The sequence below is a fragment of the Condylostylus longicornis genome, unplaced genomic scaffold, assembly GCF_029603195.1.
Source record: "Condylostylus longicornis isolate FDR11 unplaced genomic scaffold, ASM2960319v2 ptg000107l, whole genome shotgun sequence".
Classification (NCBI taxonomy): domain Eukaryota; kingdom Metazoa; phylum Arthropoda; class Insecta; order Diptera; family Dolichopodidae; genus Condylostylus; species Condylostylus longicornis.
In genome coordinates, this window is record NW_026578075.1 from 4655541 (window position 1) to 4679330 (window position 23790).

The 23790-nt window shown below is 16.8% G+C and overlaps 1 protein-coding gene across 9 annotated transcripts in view; it reads right to left on the reverse strand.

The window, feature by feature from the left end:
* Positions 1 to 3943: 3943 nt before the first annotated feature.
* Positions 3944 to 23790, reverse strand: part of LOC129614262 (protein held out wings) — a 129400-nt gene continuing 109553 nt past the window's right edge. For 4 of the 9 annotated variants that reach the window (XM_055528780.1, XM_055528779.1, XM_055528778.1 and 1 more), the window contains exons 8-9: positions 12942 to 13440; positions 3944 to 4208 (exon numbers count right to left, since the gene is read on the reverse strand). In XM_055528780.1, the coding sequence (XP_055384755.1) occupies positions 13364 to 13440 (77 nt within the window). In that variant the 3' untranslated portion in view covers positions 3944 to 4208; positions 12942 to 13363. Of the gene's footprint in view, positions 4209 to 11982; positions 13441 to 20265; positions 20446 to 21771; positions 22034 to 23790 lie in introns of those variants that run through there. The other 5 variants (XM_055528782.1, XM_055528777.1, XM_055528784.1 and 2 more) reach the window with 5 other exon arrangements.

Below are 23790 nucleotides of genomic sequence, written 5' to 3' on the forward strand. Positions count from 1 at the left end.
AATATTTTATTTTTTTTTTATATTTTTAATTGAGACCCTTTTGGATCAAGAATAATATGTATTTTTTTTTTAATTCTACGAAAACACAACAATTAAAAAATGATATTTAAAGAATGTTAATTAATTGTTATAATTATTTTTTTTTTTTTAGTTTTTTTTTTTATGTTTTTATAAAAATATTATAATTTACACTCATAGTTACTTAAAATGTAACAATAAGACTAATTTACTAATTCTAATATTCGGGTTTTGTATTTTTATATTTGATGAAGTTCAAACATTGCATTCGATTTGCTAATGGCATTCTTATAAATAAATTAGATGATAAATTGTAAAGATGGTAAGAAGTTAAAGATTGCGTGTTTGGATATTAGTTACAGAAATTATTGTTGTAAAAAAATTTGATTAAAAATCTTAAAATAATTTCCCAATTAATTGTGAAATCTTGTAATAATGATAATTGCATTGATTTTGTTTTAAGAATTTAAAAAAAAATTCTATTATTTCATAATTATTTCTCTATAGATTTGGTTACAACATAATTAAGAGTTATAGAGGGTGCAAATAGTGCATATTTAAGTATAACACAATTGTTATTTTATTATTGGCCTTGTTTTGTGAAAAAAATTTAAAGAAATTTCTTTAATTTTCTAATCTTTTCGAAAATTTAAAAAAAATATTTTAAGAGTTATAAGAAATAATCGAAATAAATTAGGCAAATTGAAAAATTGTTTTATTACACAAGTGACGGTCGTCACTCGACTTATAACAGATTAGAAAAAATCAAAAGAGTTAGACACCAATCTCGCAATGTAATTTATCAGCACAATATGTTATAAATAAAAAAAAAAACGAATGCTCTTGCTTAAACCTTAAATCGAAAAAATAAATATAATTTTCAATTTATTGAACAATGAAAATTAGAAAAATTGCACTCGTAACATATAATAGTTTTGTGATTTTTTTTTTTTTTTAATTATTATTAATTTTAATTATACATATATTAATAAATTTAATAATGTGGTTTTGATTAGTGACATTATTAAGTTTGTAATGACAATATTAAAATGTACTTTAGAATTACATATTTAAAATTTTTCTGTTTTATAGTTTTAAGGCACTAAAATATTTTTTTGTAATATTTTTAATAAGTTGAATATTTATTGTCTCAATTTTTTTTTTTTTTTTTAATTGAAGATATAATTAATAAAGATATAATATAATTTTTATTATGTCAGTCAGCGTATCGAAAATTAATGATTTCTATTTTCACCCTCCCATATGAATTGATTTCAATCAACTGGATTATTAATTCACATTGGCAATTTGAACTAATTATCCAGTTTTTGTAAACAAATATTCACATAAATAATTTGAAACAACACTATAATGCTGACACAATCTTTTTTAAATCTTTTTTAATATGCAATTGCTTAAGAATAAATGATTAACTTGAAATATTTTATTAAAATATTACGAAAAAAAAAAAAATTTCAAAGAATTTTATATGAACACTTAAAAAACACAAAAATTGATAATTGAATGATAAAAAACACAAAAATTGAAAATTTTAATGAATTTTGTTGCTTTTCTCCTTATATTTGATAAATACGTTGGCCTTTTTAGTGTCATAAATTTTTTTTTATTTTTAAAATGGATGGGTAAATCATATATTGAACATATATAACTATTTAAAATGATTAAATATTTATTATTTTTTTTTGTTTTTTTCTTTTCAACCGAGAAATACACATAATATGTAGGAGTAATGTAATATTTAAGTACTTCATTCGTTAATGCAAAATCCCGATGTTTTAAATTTTTAAAATTGTCAAAATAATAAATTTTGAAGCAAATATATTATATTATTCTTTTATATCAATTATACATAGCCTAATATTATGAAATTTTCTAAAAAAGAAGAATATTTTTGTTATATTGTCTTGCTTTGGGTATAATTGGAAAGTAATCAAAAATGTGCATTAATGCAAAAAAAAATTTATGCATAACTGATTTCATATGATTGTCATAACGATGCGTATTTTTGACATTTTTGGACACCAAACTTTAAAATATTACCGTATTGAAGCATTTTCGTACATAATTTTCTGTATGATTACAAATCGATGCTTTTTGATCATTCCAAAATTTAAAATTAAGGCAAAATATACAATCAACTGATATAATATACATAAGAATCAGTTCGCTAATATTCTGTTAGTTGCATCACCGAACGTAATATGGGTTGTTATTCAAAAATCTTATAATTTTTACTGAAAAACAAAATTCTTTACAATAATGTCCCATCACTCGAACTGATGCGACTAATAAAATATGGAGAATAATAGAACAATTTATAATTATAGATCTCATAACACAATATTTGTTATATTCACAATTATATTGCATATTAAATACATATTAAAAACTAATTTGTTGTTTATTGAATAAAAATCTGCTCAATTTAATTTTTAATTAATGAAAATAGTAATTTGATCTTCACTAACATTTGGTAAAGGATAATGATCTTTTATAAACAAAATGCTAATCATTGAAATTAAAATATTTGCTTCATTATTTCAGTATTTTTGGAAAAAAATATTTCGAAATGTATGTATGTTTAAATAATAGAACGAGTTTAAAAAAAAAAATATCATGATATGTTAGACTCTTACTAAAATGTTAATGAATAGTTTTATATTTAAAAATAAGATATAAAAAGAAAAGCACATATCCTATCTTATTTTTTTTTATTTACTTTTTACATAATATATATATTAAGTAAAACATTTAAACATAATATGGCGTTTGTTTGTTATTTAACATATACGTATAGATATATTACTTAAAATATTTTCAATAAAATATAATTAGATCTTATAACAAAAAATTTTAAAATAATTGTATTTTTAAAAAAAAAAAAATTCCTTTCTGTCTGTATTTGTCCATCGTATTAATTGATTTCTTAAAAATGTTTCTGTTATAATAAAAAAAAAAAATATTATGTGAAACAAATTTTACAAAAAAAAAATGGCTATATTTTCTTAAATATTTCTTTAATTGATTAATTTTAATTGATTGATTTCTTAAAAAACATTTATTATTCTTATTACAAGAGAAAGCTTCCAAAATATGGATAAATTTATAAGGATTATATCAGATGAGATTCAAGAATAGTACGCGACTGCCAAATAAAATCAATAAATTTAAAAAGTAATAAAGAAAGAAAATTAATGCAAATTTAATATTTTTTAGAAATACCAAAATTAAATAATAAGTAACAATTTTTATAATTACAAATTATTAAAAAAATAATTAAAAATTGTTAAGGTTTAAAGAAAACTTTTACTTTATATCTAAGCCTTTTACATTTTTTCACAAAAAGTCATCAAATTTTGTTTCAAATTCTGTTTTATTTTGATATAACAAGTATTTAATAGTGTTAAAAAAATGATTTCACATAAAACTTTTTTTCATTATTTAAGAAATTTAATAATATTTTGCCATTTTTAAAATTATTTTTTTTTGTAACCTAAACTTAAAAGTGTTCTTTTTTTTTTTTTTAATTTTTTGTTTTCAAACCAAAATTGAAATATGAAAAATATATTTTGAATTAATTTTAATAAAAATAATTAATTACTTTAAGAATCTTTTTTTTTGTTAAACAAATAAAATAATAATAAATTTATTTAAAAATCTTTTTTAGTTAAAATTTCAATTTATTTTTTTGTTTTTTTATTGATATTACATTTTTTTTTTTATTAAATGATGAGTAAAGGAAATTAAAACATGATAAAATATAATTAATATTATAACTTGATATAAAAAAAAAATAAAATGAGATTCTAAACTTAATGATATTTTATATATATATATATATATATATATATATATATATATATATTTCAACTTTTATTTTATTTTATTATTGCAACAATTTTTTTCTTTTTTTCTTTTGTTTTCTTAAAAATTAACTAAAATGATTCAAATAACTTTTAAACTTATTTAATTCATACTGCAATATTTTATTATTATTTTTTACTTATGAGTAAAATTTTTATGTAAGTATATATAAAAAGAAAAAATAAAAATAAAAATATGAATTTATTTTCATTTCAGCTTCATAAATATTTTATTATTTATAATGATGAATTATTTTTATTCCTGATGATGGTGATGACAAAATTAGAGATTCATCTTTAAAAATTCTATGAAGGCAACGTTATTACCCGGTATATCCATATTGTATATTATTTTTGATCATGAAAGTATATAAAATAAAAATATAGTTAGTAAATATTTTTATAAATTTTGTATAATAAATAAATAAATAAATAAATATATATAAATATATGAATATGAATTAAAATTATTAAAGAATTTTATTTATTAATCAGTATTAATGGAAAAGCTATAAAAGATTTTTTGTTTATTTTAAGTAAATAACTGAATAACATAAATGTGTAAAAATGTTGAAAAAATTTTTTAAATATGATTTACTAATTAAAAAGAAGATCGAATAATTCGATACGATGACTAAAATAATAAAAATATTCAGATTATTAAAATACAAATTGAAATTAATTTTGAATTTCTTAATAATTAAACTTAAAAAATTTTAATATATTTTTTTAAAATTATTAATTATTTTTATATTATAATTCATTTTTTAAAATTAATTCAACATTTTTTCAACATACTATGCAAATTATGTTATAATATTATTATGAATATTGATGATTTTTAATTATAAAAAAGATGTTGTAATATTAAATAGTATTACATTTTTGTTATTACTATAAATTATTAATAAAAATGTTCGAGTTTGAAAAAAAAAAATTTTTTTTTTCTTTTATTAATTAATAATTATATATTAAAATGGCTTACGAGCACGAGTTAATTATTATTTGTTATTATAATTATTATTTTATTATTATCTAATACAAGCAAAATACATTCTAAATAATATGAAAATTCAGCAGCAATAGTTAATTAGTTCTGATTATTCCCGGAAAATAAAAGTAAAAATAATTAAACAAGATTTTTTAGAATTGGGAAACAGTAAATTTTTATTTTTTTTTTTTTGTTTTTTGGTTTAATGTCAAGTAAATATTATTAAATAATAAAATTATATTTTAGAAAACGAATAGTAATTAATATAAAGCCGTAAATAATTTTATTCTAGTGTAGATTATGATAAAACAAACCAATTTCATTTTTTCAAATTAAAATGATTGTTTAGTTTATTAAAATTTATAAAATATTAATAAAAAAATATTATTTTTTTTTAATAAGATTCTTTGTCTAGCTTATGTTATAATTAATTTAAAAATAAAATCAAATTTTGTATAAAATGTAAAAGTCTTACATTTATAAAATTAATATTTTTATGTTACATTTTATTATTTTTTAATTTATATTGTATATTTTTTTTTTATTTTAATTGCAATATACTTGAATAATTAAATTAGATAATATAATTGAACATTTATAAATGAAAGCATTAATTAATTTATTTTAAAAAATAATATTTACTTGACAAATTAAACACAGCACACACTAAGAATATTAATTACTTAAATATTAAAAAATTTTAACATTTTATTTTGGTTGTTAAGTGCAATATGTAAGTTAAAAGAAAATAAAGTATAAATATTATTCGTATTTTATATGTTTTGCACAAAAAAAAAAAAAAAACTAATTTTGATTAAACGTATCTTATATATATATTTACGGTTTTAGTTAACTTGGCCTTTGGTTAGTTTTTTTTTTTTGTTCAATATTTTCTTATCTTCGGATAATTTGACTTGTATATTTTTATAAATTTTTTTTTTTTAATATAAAATGCTCGTTTAAATTAAAAATTAATGGAGTTTGGATTTTATTAATTATATTTTACATTTATAAAATGAATTTTTTTTAGTTCTTTGTAATTTATTCATTTACAAAATCAATTATTTATTGTAAAAACAGCAAGTAATACTATACGAATTTATTCAAATAATTTTTATATTTTAAAAAATTTCAATTCGAAAAGATTCATTATAAAAACACCATTTAAGATAGCATTTTTGCTAGCATATAAGATAGAATTTTATTTTTTTCATAAATAATTCTGAATTTTTAATATTTAATATATGAAAACAAAAAAAAAAAAATGAAAACAATTAATAATTTTGTATTAAAACAATTGCTGACATTATTTGGAAATATTTAGGAAAAATTTGGAAATTGGTGTAAAATATTATTTTTGAAAATATATTTGCAAGATTTCTAGATGCTTAGAAATAAATTAATAATTTAATTAATTTATATTTTTTTTAGAATTGCTAATATTACATTATATAATTTCATTTAGAAATAATTTTCGATACAAAAAAAAATTAATTGAAAATATTTTTCTTTTAAAATCTTCTTTATCCAAATTCCATAATTTATAAATATTGTAAAGAGCATGAAATTTTTAAAAATATGAGCTTATTTTAAATAATATGCTTTTCAAGTGAGTTAGAAAAGTAATAAATGATTATATTTTTACATTTTTGTTTTTAATATTTTTTTTTTTTAATTTGAAAATGATAAAATGGTGTATTTCTTATTATGTTCATACAAAAATCAAAAAAAAAAAAAAAGGATAGAAAAGTATTTAAAATAAGTGATTTATTGATTTATTCATATAATAAATTTTTTGTTTTAATTATTTTAATAATTATATATTTTGTATTATTATAATTATTATTGATATTGTTATTATTGTTATTGATATTGTTATAATTATTATTATTATCATTATTATTATTGCTGTTATTATTATTATTGCTATTATTGTTATTAATATTTTATATTATTTTATTTCTATTTAATTTATATTAATTATACTTTAATAACAAATAATAAACATAGGGTTAAATTTGTGCAATTGATTTTACATATATACTTTTTTTATTATAAGAATATATAAAAATATGTATGTTTCTTTATGCATATAATAAAATGTATATTATTGAAATTTTCATATTAATATTAATAAATTGTAAGTTGATCTTTTAAAAATATTTAATTTACAATTTACATACATGACACTCATCGTTAAGTAAATATTAATGGTAATGATATAATTAAATTTAATAAAAATTAAAAAAAAAATTTAAAACAATATTAATAAAATTAAGATTTATATAATTTTTTTTGTAACATATACTTAGTATATTCAAAAATACATACATACATATTTGTATATATTTTAATTTATTTTTAAGTACACAGGCTTAATATTTCAGTATAATATTTTCACAAATTAATAAAAAAAAAAAAAATTAATAAATTATGTTAAAACAAATTATACATTTTTATATAACATTACTATAATAATGGATAGAATTTTTTTTGTTTGTTTTCAAAGTTAATAGGCTGACAATAATAATAAATATGAACCTATAAATTATTAAATTACAAAAGAAATTAATTTTAAAAATAATTTAACTAGAATTTTTAAAGATAACAAGAAAAAAAAATTATAAAGGCTTTAATTCTTTACATACTTTTTAACTAATACAATAATATAATATTAATACGAATAATTATAGCCCTCTACCCCCCAAGAACAAAGTTTTGGTTTTTTTTTTAGTTAATTGTATACCAAATATATTAGTTGGAAAAGAAAATTAACAGAATTTTTGCAAAAAAAAACATGAAACTATAATAAATAAGTATGTAGATTTATAAGAAAATTTTATAATTTTATTTAATATTTTATTTAAAATTTTAGTAAAAAAGAAAATTATACACAAAACTAATACATTAGTTTATTCAAGTAGACACTTTAGACTTTAATTATCTAAATTTTTAGTAATTACAAAATGAGCTAGTTTTAAATTAAATGAATATAAATCTAAATTTCATAATTTATTAAAAAAATCAAATTATTTTCTACAAATACTTATTTATATTTTAATTTGAAATTTTATATAATTATAAAATTAAAATATATTGAAAAATTTTTTGAAATTCAATAAATTTAAATAATTTTAATTTTCTTGGGTTTAATAACATTAAATAAGCCATTTATTTGTGAGGACTAAATTATTCTTTTTAAATATGCTTTATAGTTTTTTTTTTTTTTTATATTCAATTATGAATGTGAATTATAATGTAGAATACAACAATTTGTTTCACGTATTAAAAAAAATGTCTTTCAAAATTAATATATAAAATTATATTGAAACAAAATATAATTAATAATATATAGAAATCAGAAAAAAATATTAATTTATTTTACTTTTGATAGATTATTATTTTGAAAATTTTGGCCTGCACTAAATACAGATTTCTCAGGGCCTTATGCTTGGATTCGTTATGCATGACGGGATTGTTAAAATTTATCGGGAACCTGAATTGTTTGAGTTCTATAGATGTGGTGCGGTGATGCACAGAAGACCTGTATGGTCCAGGTGCTGATTAAATTACATACATAACATAACATATTTTGAAAATTATAAATTTTTTTGTGTAATAAGTTTAAATAATTAAATATAAAAATTATTTTGAAATAATCAGAGAATATAGGAAAAATTTTCCATTTTACTTATTTATCAAATATTTTAAATTCTATATTACGACAACCAATAATTGCTCAAATATATAATTCAAAGTTGAAAGCAATTATGTTCTAGTATATAATTTTTACAAGTCTAGGGGTTTTCTGTCAAAAACATGATATCTGCATTTTTGGCATCTGTATTTGGCATTATTTTTTTTTTTACTGAAACATTAACTAGTGATAGTTAAGCGAAGATGGCTTAAAAAATTAGTATTTTAAAATGTTGCTACTAAATAAAAAAAAATTTTAACATATTTTTCTATATTAAATAAGATATACACTTTTTCTAATTGTAATTAGCATTAATCACTTATATATGAAAATAACCAATATGAATATTTAAATATGAAATATAGAACTGAATATGTGTAGATGTTTTATTTTCAACTTGAAACGGAACGGTATAAAAACTACATTTTACATGAAGTAAAATTTTCGAATTGAGAAATTTTCCTTCATAGAAAATTTTATCATCTTGAGAAGTGAATAACTGTTTTATAATAAGTTCTAATTTTGTTAAAAAACATTTTTTTAGAACAATTGACTAGTTTTAATGTTCTTCAAGGATAATTTTTTAAAAATACTGAAAAAATTAAATTATTTTTTTTAATTTAACTGCATTCATAATTTTTTTTTTTGTCAAATTATATCATGTTCTGATCGAAAACCCTAGAAGTAAGTCTAAGAATTGTATTGTATGTAAAATAATAATTTTTTTAGTGTAATACTCGTAATTTACTTAAATTCATTTTATTATTAATTAATATTAATATTTTTGCAGTTTAACATGCAAATAACATGTTTTCAATTTTGTTAATAAATTCGAATAATTTACAAACAAATTATTTATAAATTTATTCAAAAAATATTTTAATTGTAAAAAAAAGACATTTATTTTAATACGAAAATTTATGTTTTAAATTTTTAATTTGAAAATCTAATGAACAGAAGTATGTAAGTAAATATTTTTTTTTGCAAAAAAAAAAAATAGTTAAATTATTTAAATGCTACCCAAAACCCATTTTTTTATGAATAAATAAATAATATTTTCTGTTTTAAATACAAACAAGTTAATTAAAATAAATTTTATTAGTTATTTATAGTTTTTCTTTTATATATATATATATATTTTTTTTTTAAATTTTAATAAAATGAAATTTTTGCGTTCAGTTGCATTTTATTAATAAAAAAAAAAAATCAATATTAATTCTATAATTTTAAATTTTAGTTCTATATTTTTTTTAAAATTAATATTTAAAAAAATTATTTTTTTTTCTTTCTAAATTAACATAAACCTATGAATTTTTATTATAAATACCATGTTTTAATAAAATGTATATATAAGTGAGTTATTTAAATTTTTATTTATAAGAATAGTTAAAAAAAAAAATTATTATTATTATTATTCAAGTTTTAAATATAATATTTTTGTGTGTTATTTTAACAAGAATGCAATAGTAATATTGTTATTATTTGAAAAAAAAAAAATAAATAAAAGGATTTTCGAATTTTATATTAAATTTATGATGTTTTTTTTTTTGGAAATTTGTTATTTAGAATAATAAGGCCAACATGAAAAAAAGTAGTTATATTAAATAAAAAAAAAAAAGTTTTAACATTTACATACAATTAAGAGAAAAAAATATATATTAGATATATATATATATAAATAATATAATTAAGTACATAATCTTGAATATTACACATTCCTTGGGTTGAGTTTTTTTTTTTTTTCTTGAAAAACAAATTTCCACACAATATTTTGTCCAACTCTGTATTGTATATTGTTGTGATATGGTCCCCAGTTTAAAATTCATCCGTTCTATATTGCTTGATATAGTTTTCATATTTTCTCTTCTATTTTTTTTGTATTTTGTAAATATTTTTATATAAATGGCACTATATTATATTAATTTTGTTAACTTCTTCTTTCAATCTATTAAAATAGGTTGATTCCGAAAAACTTGAATTTTATATTGAAATTTTTTTTTATGAAAAAAAAATATTTATATTCGGTACTACGAGTATGTGTGATGAATTGATTTTAATAAAAGATTTTAAAATAAAATCACGTTTTTTTTTTTTAAAAAACTATTGCAAAAACAGTTTTTTTTTTTATAATATTGTTTATTTTTTTTTTTTTATTATAACACAGTATATTTTGACTTACTATTCAAAATTATTGTTTTAATATTTTATATATTTAGAAACATAAAAAATATAAAACATTGTAAATGAAAAAAAAAAATGAAAATATTGTATAACCCGCTTCCCATCTAAATTTTTTACAATATAAATATTGCTAATATTTTTGTAGACAAAATTAAATTAATATTATGCAAATTTTATAAATTTATTTAAAAAGATATATATGTTATATATATTATTACTACTCACAATATCTATAATTTTATAATTTTAATGTAAGGAATGTTTTCTTTAAATTTAATTTGAATCTTTTGCATCTTAATCGATATTGGAGTTAATAAAAGCATTGTAACTTTTAATGTTGTCAGCAATTATTATGTTTACATTTGTAGTGTAGCTGATAATGCAAAAAACAAAATGTCAGGTAATTTATATTGTCAAGTGTCCGTGTTATTTTTGTAATTAAAAAAAATTCAGCTACAGATTTTGTTTTTTGTGCAAAATGGAATTCAATTCAATTCAAATTAAATTAATTATTCAAAGAAAAAATAATTTGTTGTCAAAGCAGTGTTGTCAACCGATTGCATGCAAAAGTTGTATACGAAAATTGATGTGTCAAAGGTTTTTTTTTAGCATAAAATGTTGATTACCGGTTACTGACCACCATATGCAAATATTTTCGATTGGTATTTGACATTATGAATTACACCACAATTTTTAATTAATTTTAATAATTTTTTATGCTTTTTTTACTATGAATAATTTACATTATGCAAAAATTAATGTTTTATCAATTATAAAATAATTTGCATATTATTAATTTCATTTTCGTATAATATAATATAAAAGTATAACTCAAATTTTAAAAAATAAAAAAAAAAATTACAATAATAATTTGCTTTATTTAATTTTTTACACATATTTAAATATAAAAAAAAAATATTTTCTTTTGCTTACATTCTTTTTTATTAAAATTTTTTTTTATATAATATTAAATTGTCACGTTTGTTTTGTTCCTTTTTTTTTGTAATATCTTTTATAAAATAACTATTAAATATAACTTAAAAAAAAAAAAAATTATCTTAAATCTTAAACAAATTAATTAAGAAAATAAATTAAATGTAAAAATTTTTATAATATAAAAAAAAATATTAAAATATAGAAATATTTTCCTGGCTTTTTTTTTATTGATTTATATATATATTTTTTTTGACGTGTTTCTATATATATATATATATATATATATAAGTGTATATATTATAAATATAAAATGTATGTATAAATAATATATACATATTATATAATAATTATATATTACATAAAAATTGGTGCTTATATAATATTAAAGAAATAAGTTTTTTTTTTTTTCTAAATTATGTGCATATATTTTTAAAATACATACATTGCTATATAATATATAAAATATATTTATAAATAGTATATATATACTCTTTCAATTTCTTGTTATATTATAGTTTTATTTTTAATATACCATAATTATTTTAAAATAATTCTAATTGAAATTGACACAAAAACTTAATTTTAAATTAAATATTTTTTTTTTTGTTTTGTTTTATTCACAAAGGCACAAGTCAACAACATTAGAAAATTCATTTTGTATTTTGAGATATATATGTGTATATATATATATATTTTAAAAAGCTTTTCCTACGGCGAATTTGGCAAATATATTTTTCTTCTTGAAAATAAATAATTCCTTAAAAATTCTAAGATTTATTTATATACATAATCATTTACATATTAAAAAAAAAATTTTCGTTTTTCTAAATATTCTTATTTATAAATAAGAAAAGAATATATTTTTTATAATACTCTTTACCCCAATTACATTAAAATCTAAATATATTAAGCATATAAAAAAAATAAATAAAGTAAATTTTATAAAAATTCAATAAACTCGTTTAATTATATTTTGTTCATAATGCTATCTATATATAACGAATAAGGTCGCAGATTTAAAGTTTAAAACAGACTGACTTTACAATAATTAATTTTTGTACGAGTTTTTTGATATTATTATTTTACAAATTTATATTAAATAAAATGTAATTGAGGTTATATAAATAAAATGTTAAAATTGAAAAAAAAAGTGTGTATTTATTTTTTCAAATTTCTTTTTTTTTTTTTTTAATATTAATATTTATTGAATTTAAATCTTTTATAATAAACTAACCTTTTTTGTTTTGTGTTTTTTAGCTGACATTGTGCAGTTTTATTTTATTATATTTCAGAAATAACGTTAAGTGGGGCTCTTATTTCATATATTATATTATATATATTTTGTATAAAATTGTTATCCTTTTTTTATTTTCATATATTTTTGTAATATATGAATTTCATTTAACTTATTAAATATTAGTCGACTCTTTTTTGTTTTTTTATATATTTTTTTTTAATATTGCTTAATTTGTTTTCATTATTTTTTTTTTCTTTTCAAACTATAATCAATTTTTAATCATTAATATTAATTTTAAAAATTTGTTGATAATGTAGAAATAATTAATTATTTATGCTAATAATATATATATATATATATAATTTTCTTTAAAATAACAATTTCGAAATTAGCATTGAAATTTTTTTTTTTTTAATTTTTTATGCAAGAGCCCCAGTTCTCTGATACGGATGATCTCTGTTATTAGCCAAACGCCTTTGATTTTTAATTGCACCTACTATGAAAGTGATAATATGAATTATTATTTTTGTTTTCTTCTTTAAATAAATTATTTTTTTTTAATTAAGATAATTTATGTTTTATATTTTATTGCAAATATAATTAAATAAACCAATTAAATAATATAAATTAATATACGTGAATTGAAAAAAAAAATAAGGAGGGACGAATACATGAAAAAAAAAGATACTCTAGATTATTAAACTAAATTATATTTTTATATATTTAAATTGAAATTATATAAAAAAAGTATAGTTATATATTTTATGATTCTATGGAGGGTACTTGACTACAAAACGTTATACTTTAAATAAAAAAAAAAAATGTTGTTTTAGTTATTTTTTTATGAATTGTACACAGAAATTGTTGAACTCGAGAATTGCATCCTGTACACATACATATACTGTTATTATAAAAATTAAATGTTCAATTTCCATCAAATACGGGGGGGGGGGGGGGTGGGCCGACTTTACTATGTAATTTAATTTTCGTATTTCGAAAAAATGGTAAGATAGCATAAATTAAATTTATATTAAATAGTAAGGCCCCAGAAGTTTTAGTCTATGTTTTAATTGAATATTGATTAATTTTCGTATAAATGTTGTAAATATACCATTTTATTTAACATATATCTACATCTGATTTCATCTAATAAAAATTTGATGTATATTTGACCATTAAATTATATTTTTCAAAATCGGTCTATATAATATGTTCTGTGTATTTTACATATTTATGATTTTCATTATGATATGTAAAATGCTATAATTTTTTTTATTTTAAATTTAAACAAGCACATTTCCTTTTCATTGTAGTCTAAAAATTTGATTTGACGGCTTATGAAGCACGGGTATATATAGAAACTATAAAGTAAATCTTAATTTGGCTTAAAAACTTTTGCAGTGGAATGCTACATTATCTTTAATTTATCTTGTTTCAATATTAGTAATATAATATATATGTTTTTTTGTTATTATTTTTTAATTCAACAAAAACATTTTATTTCCATATAGATTATGGCACAATATCGGATTTGTCTTTGATTAAATGTGATTATTTAAGTAGAATACCCAGTTTAAACTTAAAAAGTAAATATAATTACTTTGAATAATAATTGAATATTGATATTTTCATTAGAAATTGCTAGAATTTTATTTTTTTTTTTAAAATAACTAACTTTGAGTTTAACACATCTATATTGTCATATATAAATAAAATTAATAAAAAAAAATTCAAAAAATTTTTTGGTATTTTTTATTATTTGATTGCATGATCTTAATGTACTTTAATTATTTACTTGCGCAGTATTTTAGAGTAAAAATATATTTCGAGAAAAGAAATTTTTATTATTTTTTTTTTTTCATTTTTTAAACATCATAATGTAGTATGTATGTTTTGATTTTGATAGTTGATATATTTTCATTTTATTATTTCCAATTTAATCTAATGAACGAATATGAATTAAAACTAAAGACAAAACATTTAGCTGATATTTACAAATTAAGAGTACAAAGAAAAAAAAAGTAAAGCCCATTGCTTTCGCATTTAATTTGCTTCAAACACAATTTAAACATAAGTAAATATTTTGCGTTATCATTAATTTCTTTTTAATTTTATTAAAAAACACATATTTTATTAAGTAAATTTTGATATTAGTATGTCAATGTTGATTTTAGCTTAAAAAAAAAAACACGCACAATATTCAAACACCAAATTAATAATAATAAAAAAAAATTTTAATAATAGTTCGTCATTTTAGTATTTTATCATTATTCAAAAAAATTTTCATTTAAATATGAAAATTCAGCAAAATGCAAAAATTCAATTTACAACAAAATTAATATGGCCTGTCTATAAAAATTGTATAATATTCTTTAAATACACAAAGATTTTTTTCTGATTGGGTTTTAAGAACACATACTTTTTAAAAATGATAACTAAAATTTTTATTGTTAAATAAAATTTCGTTTTAATAGGATAAAAACTAAAGTATGTAGTATAAATGTGGCTAAAAAAATTTTAAAATTCAAAAAATTCAGAGAATTTCGATTCCCCAAAACCTTTACCCTAATCAATTCGAAATCTTACTGCGAGTTTTTCTATTACCAATCAATTTGTATAGAAGGGAAACTTTAATAAAATTAAATAAAATTCTAAGGAACTATTTGAAATTTTTCTTTTAAAACATAATTGAATCTACATTGCATTTCACTGAAATTCTTGGATCTTTCAATTAGTAAAAAAAAAATACAATTTTAGAAAACGCGTTAAGTAAATTAAAAAAAAAAAATAAACATACAACATTTATGTTATTACACAAATTAATATGAGTAAAAAATCTTATGATAAAATTTTCATTTTTAAAAATTAATAATCTATTTTGTTTTAGAATTTAATTTACAAAAATATTATAAACGTTAGAAATTATATTTTCAATTATTTTCCATTATTGTGAGTTTATATAACAGTTTATACTTTTGTTTTTTTTTTAAATATTAGTTACTATATAAGACACCTGAGATTAAAAATTTTACACACTTTTGTTTTTAATAATCTTCTATTTGCTTTGAATTTGATTAAAAATATTAATATAGTTGTATATTTTTAAAAGTATATGGCCACCTTTGAATAAATTTCTTTTAAAGTAATTTAAAAATATATTACTATATAATTAATAAAAGTATTCAAATTCAAAATTAATTTAATTTATTTTTTGTTTGAATTCTTAATTAATTATTATTAAATATTTAATTTAAATTCAATATGAAATTGAATAATTTAAAAATTTTTAAATTTTTTGACAGAAATTTGTTTGGAAAAACTATTATTATAATTACTGAAAAAAAAAATAATTTCTGTAAATTATTACGATTAATTCAAGATAAACAAAAAAAATTAAATTAATTTTTTGAAAATATTGAATACTTCTATATTTCCTACCAATTATTTCATCTAACTTTTGTTTTTAAATACTAATTTGAAATTTACTTTTTCTTACTCCATTATACAATCTATATATATATATAAATTAAAATATTTAAAATGAATATATTTTTAAAACAAAATATAATTAATAAAAATCTAATAAAATTATATTTAAACATAAGAATGTTCACAATGCCTTTAATTTTTTTTAACCTAACTAAACGCGTTTCTTTAATACTAAAATGGTAAATATATATTTTATAATTTTTCTTCTATTTTTCCTTTATTAACTATGTATTTCAAATCAAATTTTAAAAATAAATGTATGTTTGTATATGTACGGTAAAAAAAAAATTAAAATTGTGACTAGTTGTGGACGGATTTTAAAATCTACTTTAAATTTGTAACTGATTATGAACGTGCACTAAACAAAACAAATATATTATACGTATGTAAAATAATATTTATTAAAACAGGAGCCAAATAAACTAAAAATTAAGAATCTAATAAACTATTTTACAATAACTTTGTTTTTTTTTTTCTAAATATATTTAATTAATATAATTCAAATTATTAAGCACCTTCTGATTCAACTGACACTAACATTTTAATCTAAAAATGCCATTATAAAAGCAAAGTTTATATTTTACATGAAATATTTAAAATGCATATAAATATTTTAAATTCAATTTTATTGCAAATATTATAAAATTTAATTTATATTTAAATAATATATAACTGGAAATTTATTTTGGCACTTTTAAAAAACTAATTAAATACTTTGATCTACATATTTAAAATTTAAAATGCTTGATAATTTATTTAATTCAATAATCTTTCTTTAATTTTTCATTTCACATAAAATATAAACTTATACTTAAACTTTTTTATGAAAATTAAATTTAAAATATTATTTTAAATATCAAAAAAAAAAAAACGAATATAGATATGGATATAATTTTTTTATATACTTATGATCAATTTGAATTTGAGCCTAACAATTTTTCTCTTCAATGCAATTTATAATTTTTATGGCTTTATTTGCTTTAAAAGTATAATAGAATAATATTAATTATTTCAAATTATAATAATAATATATTATCGTGTATTTTAACATTCTTTACTACTATACTTAATTTGAAACATAATTATGATAAATCAAATATAAATTCAGTATTATTATAATACAAAAACCACTGGTAAACTACATTAAGAATAAAATTAATAGAATTTGATGGGTAAATTTTGTTCAAATACAATGCAGTATTAAGAATGAATTTTAAAGTAATTTTACAAAAAGAATAAATATTTTAAACTTTAGTAACATAGTTTACAATTATATTTTTGATTGCTATTGTAAAGAATGCTTTATTTAAAGAGTGTGTTATCAATATATATAAAAAGATTCCCCAATAGTAAATGAAATTATTACATTTCAACAGTTTAATAATGCTAAAAATTTTATATTTGTGGAATAAAACTGATACGTAATTATTAATTTTATAAAAAAAAAAATGGAAATCAAATTCTTGTATTATAATAGTAATCGTAAAGAACTGTAATTTTCGTATCAGCTGTTTTCGAAAACACGATTGTTGTTAATGCCTATTAAAGAAAAATGTTTATAAAAATTTTATACTGATATGAATATAATCGAATAAATATAAATAATATTCTAGAATTCCCTTTATAAAATTGCAATAAAAATTTTTGAAATTATTACCTACATATAAAAAAATTGTATAATTAATGCTTAAATGTTTTAGATGATAAATTATAACCCTTCACCTACTAATCTTATAATAATAAATATATTATATTTTATTTTAAATATTATGAATAAATTCATCATCTTATTATTTAAATTTATTAATTTCGTTAATAATTCAAATAAAAAAATAAAATAATTTCATACTAGAAACACTCAAATATTGAAACGAAAAAAGATTCAAAGAACTTTGTTTTATACTATAAAATAAATTATAAATTAAAAATATGTATATATATATATGTATATATATTCATGTACATATACAATTACATATATTTTGAAAAACACATTAAATTAAAATATAACATATATATACAAAATAAATAAATTAAAAATAATCTAAATCTATATATATGTATAAGCGATAATTATTAGTTTTAAAATTTGTAATATCCAATTTAAATAATTAAATTAAAATATTAAAAAATCTATCATCATAATTTTTATATATACAAATTAATATCCCAAACAAATTATAAATTATATTATATCTGTTATATTTTTCTTTTATAAATTATTATGATATACTCAACAGATTGATGGTACTATTTAATTTTAGTTATTTTAATTTTGTTATGTTTCTTCTAATCATTAGTTGTTATGTTATTTACATGAATCATACTTTAAAAATCTTTTTTTTTTTTAATTAAAGAGACAATGTATAAGTACTTTAATCACGTATTTGATTTATAAAATGTATCTATTTAATTTTAATATATCTAACATATTATTTAATACATTTGAAATCAATTTCTTGTGAATTAAATAAAGAATTTCATTTTTATAAGACAAAAAAAAAATTGAAACACGAACTATATGCGTTTATCTCAAATGTAATATTAAGTAGTGGAAAAAATAAAAATATTTTAACTAAAATTAAAATATACATAAATTTCTACTTAATCTCAAATCATCAATAAGATTTTGCACAAATTATTTTTATTTTAATAATTTAATTATAATTAAATCCCTAAATTATAGTGAGCATTTTGAAAATTTGATAATAAAACAATTGTATAATGAGCTCTAAATGATATTTTGCCATTAAATCAAATATTTTTAAAATATTTAGCCTACATTAAATGGTTATTAATCTTTTTGGAAAGAACTCTTTTTTAATATTTTCATTAAAATATCAAATAGTGACCTTAATATCTGAAACAAAACAAACATTTTAATTACAAAATAATAAGGAAAAAAAAAAGTAATAGAGAGTGCATTTTATTCAAAAACATGATAAGAATAATGGCAATTGAAAATTATTAATGTTAAATTTTATATTTCAGTTTCATTATTTATTGAATAATTCATATTAAAACTCTGTATATATGTATATTATCCTTTGTACAAATTAAAATTCTAAGATTTTTTATTTAAATTTTTAGAATTTAAATTTATAAATGTAAATTTTTGCAAATTTATATTTATTGTTTTTAATTAGTCATTAAGACCATGCCGTTGTACAATATCTTCCTCTATATTATTTTTCTTCTATGAATGTTAATTTGATCAAAATTGTATCGTACGATATTCTAATTGTAAAATTGAAATTTGTATAATTTTTCATATAATTTTTGTACAACTTTAAAACCTTTTCAAAACTAATTAAATAATAAAAACATTCATGATTTAATATTAATGTTGTTCTTTTCTTTTTTATGTGTTGGACTTGTTGACATTTCGAATTTTGCTACGATTTCAATTAAAGAAGAAATATTTTTTATCTGTTGATCATTTAATAATTTTATATATTATATACATAAGATGTATTATGTTTATATATATATATATATATATATATAAATTATATTTATACTTTATATATAAAATAAATTTAATTTATATGAATAAATTAAATATAAAAGAATTTTCTTTTTTTACACATATAAATATACATACATATATGTATATATATATATACTTTCAATTAATTCTAAATTTACGTAAAAAATTACATCTATCCTAAAATCAGAATTAAAAGTAAAAAATAGTTTTACACTAAAATATACACAAAAGTACATTCAAAAACAAAATATTATTTGTAACGAACATATTATTAATATGTATGTAAAAATTAAGAATTTTTAATATTAAAAACTATTATAAAATATACATATTATATTTCTTTAAATGTTTATTTATGTATTCGTGTATTTATATTATGTTCTGTTGGGAAATTTTTTTTTAAATAATTTTGTACATTTCGCACAAAAAAAAAAGAAAAATATAATAAATTTTTATACATTTACAAAAATAAAAATAAAAAAATATTTTAAAAAACGGAGCCGGCATGCAAATATCGACCAACTGTAAAATGTATATGTAGAAAAAAAATAAAGAAAATAAACATTAAAAATTAATGAATTATTTATAAAATTATTTTTTAATGTTTTTGGCTTGTTTTTTTTTTTTTTACACAAATAATAAAATATCTTGTTTACGAAAAACTATTTACAAAATGTAGTAAATATTGAAAAGATAATGATTGATAATTTTAAACAAAATTGAAATATTTATACATTTATATACGAATCAATCTAGTAGTTTATTACTTTTAGTACTAATCGTCGTCTTAAATGAACAATGTTTCTTAAAACATTTAAAATAAAAACACATTTATAGGGAAAACTAAAGCTCTAGTGAACAAGTTTTTAAAAAACTTTTATGCGACAGAACAAAATTTTCAATTTAGAAAAAATGTTTTAGAATAACAAAATGTATTAAGTATTACAATAAGAATTGCAATTAAAATTTATTGAGATTATGAAGAAAAATATATAAGGCAAACATTATTTAAAAGAATTATTAATGGTAATTTTAAATTAATTTCTTGGATATAAAATATATAGAAGGTATATAATAATATTTATAACATGTTAAAATTATTTTAAAATTTCAAATTCTTTATAAATATGTTAATTTTATCTTACTAATCTCGAACTAGATTAAATATTATTTAAGAGACTTTTGTTGAAAATAAAATTATAATAATTTTACTGTAATACATACACATATAACATGCAAATGCAAAATAAAAAAAACTAATGCAAAAGAATGGAAATTCCATTTTTTATAAATTTAACAAAAATAATGCAAAATAATGGAATTTTAAAAACAAAAGTGAATTATTAAATATTCAAATTTTAATTTTAAACATTCAAATTCATAATTTCATTAAAGATTCAAAATTGAATTTACATATCATTTAAATTTACAGTAATTAAAATTATTTTGTTTTTTACAAAATTCTAGAAATTAAAACAAATTTTCGTATATAATGTATTAAATATGATTTTTAAATTGTTGAAACTATAAAATGTTGAATTATACATTCAAAATTAAAATAAATAACATGTACAATTACAGTATAACAAAACATTATCTTTTTCTTTTTAGATGAAGTGTGATATTCATAAAAATAAAATTTTCACTTAATATTTGTGTAATAATTACCAAAAAAAATCTATAATTCTATAATAATAAATGTACAAATGTAATACAAAAAAAAAGTATGTGAAATGAAAATTCTTGTACTAGAAAAATGTTTTATTTTTATGCTGGGCTTTGAAATGTACTTTTGCTTTTTTTTTTATTTTTTCAATTTTTTTTTACAAATTATAAAAGTCATAAATTAATGATATCACAGCTTAATTTATAAGTATTTTATGTTAAATATAAAAATTTTTTGTAATGTTGATTTTTGTTTTTTTTTTTTTTATATAAGAAACTGCATTTCTTTTTTAGGTAACTACATAATTGCGTATTCTAATTTATATTCTAATCGTATATATATATATATATATAAAAAATATTTTGTATATGAATAAATAAATTTTTTATATTTAATACATTTTACTTATATTCGGTTGATAGAACATTATTTGGCAACATTTGTCTGTAAAAATTAAAGAAAATGTACAAAAAAAAAAATAAATTTAATTTAGAAGAAATACTTGAATAATAAAATTGAATAATAAAAGTATTAAAAATTAATTATTTGGTATATGTAGGCTTTTTAATAAATTCTGTTATATTTTTGAGTAGGTAAATGATTGTAATTTACAATTTTTAATTAAGAAAATCGGTTAAGAAAAATAAATTAATATTTTTAACACTTTTTATAATTGAATTTTTGTAAAACTTATTTAAACGAAAAAATAAAAAAGTATAGAAATATAACATCAGTTTTCTGACCATAAATTTTTTGATTGCATGACTTAAAAATTGGTTAAAAGCAGGAGTAAAGTACCCTTCCTCGTAATGTTATTCAAAATAATTTGATAAAATTGAACATTTTAATGAAATAAAATATTGATAAGAAGCAGGTGTAAATTTATTAATAGATCGCATTGACATTATTTTGGAAATATAGGATGTTTGAATTATGTTTGGATATCATAGGAGTTGAATGGCTACCAACGTTCACTAATAGTGTTTTAGTGAAAACCTAAGTTGTATGAGGGATTTTTTTTAAAGTAATTAATAGCTATTTTAATTGATAATTGCAATAATAATTGATTTCTATAAAAAATTTTTTTTTTTATAAATAGATACATATATAAACAAATTACTTGTAAGAATACGAAAAATTTAAGATATTTAGAAATTAAAAATCGGTAATCAATATTGAAACATTAAAATGAAAAATTCGTATTTAATAATCATAAAGAATGAAAAAAAGAAAAAATTTAATAAGGAATAATACAAAGTAGAACACAAAATAAAAATAAATGAAAGACAAGCCTAGAGCATGATAGAAAAAATAAAATTAAGAGCTGAATACAATAGAAAATTTTGATAAAAATTATTATTTTAAGTACAAAAGTTAAAATAGAATTTAATTTGTTTTTTTTTTTATGTTTTCTTTTTCTAAAATGGTCAAAAAATTTACATGGTTTTACGTTATTTACATTAAAAATTAAATTCAATTATACTTGATCATAATAATTTTCATATGAATTAAAAAGTTTTATAACATAATTTAGGTTTACGATAATATGGCCTAAATCATAAGATAAATTACGAATTACAAAAAGTGTTTTTGTTCAAAAAAGTGTTTTAAAGTTAAAATTTTATTATTTTTATAATTTTAAGTTAAGTTTGTTCTTTTTAACAATTATGTGAATAAATAAAGTTATTAATAATATTAAAATATAGTAATTTTTTTGCGTCTTGGTTTTTAGTTTATTTTGTTCTTACATTCAACATAATTTTATATAGGTAAATAAAAAAAATAATAAAATTAATCTTTAGTTAAAATATTAAATTTTGAAAGATACTTAAAAGATCTTGAAATTTCTTTAATTTTTAATTAAAAAAATGTTTTTTTTTTTCTTTTTAAATACCCAGCATAAAAAAACATTTAATCATTTTTTTTTTGTTTCTAATGATCTTAAAACATAAAAAATGTGAGAAATTATAATAAAATCAGTAATTATTTTTTATTTGATTATTACATTATTAAATTGTGTAATTATTTTAAGTTATATAAAAATATTAAAAGATCAAATGAATAGAAATAAAAAATATAATTTGAATCTTTCAATATATTTTACATTATACTATACATAATTTATTAATATAATATTATTTATATTAGAAAGGTTATATAGCGTAAAATTTTCTTATTTTTAGTATAATCTCATTAAAATA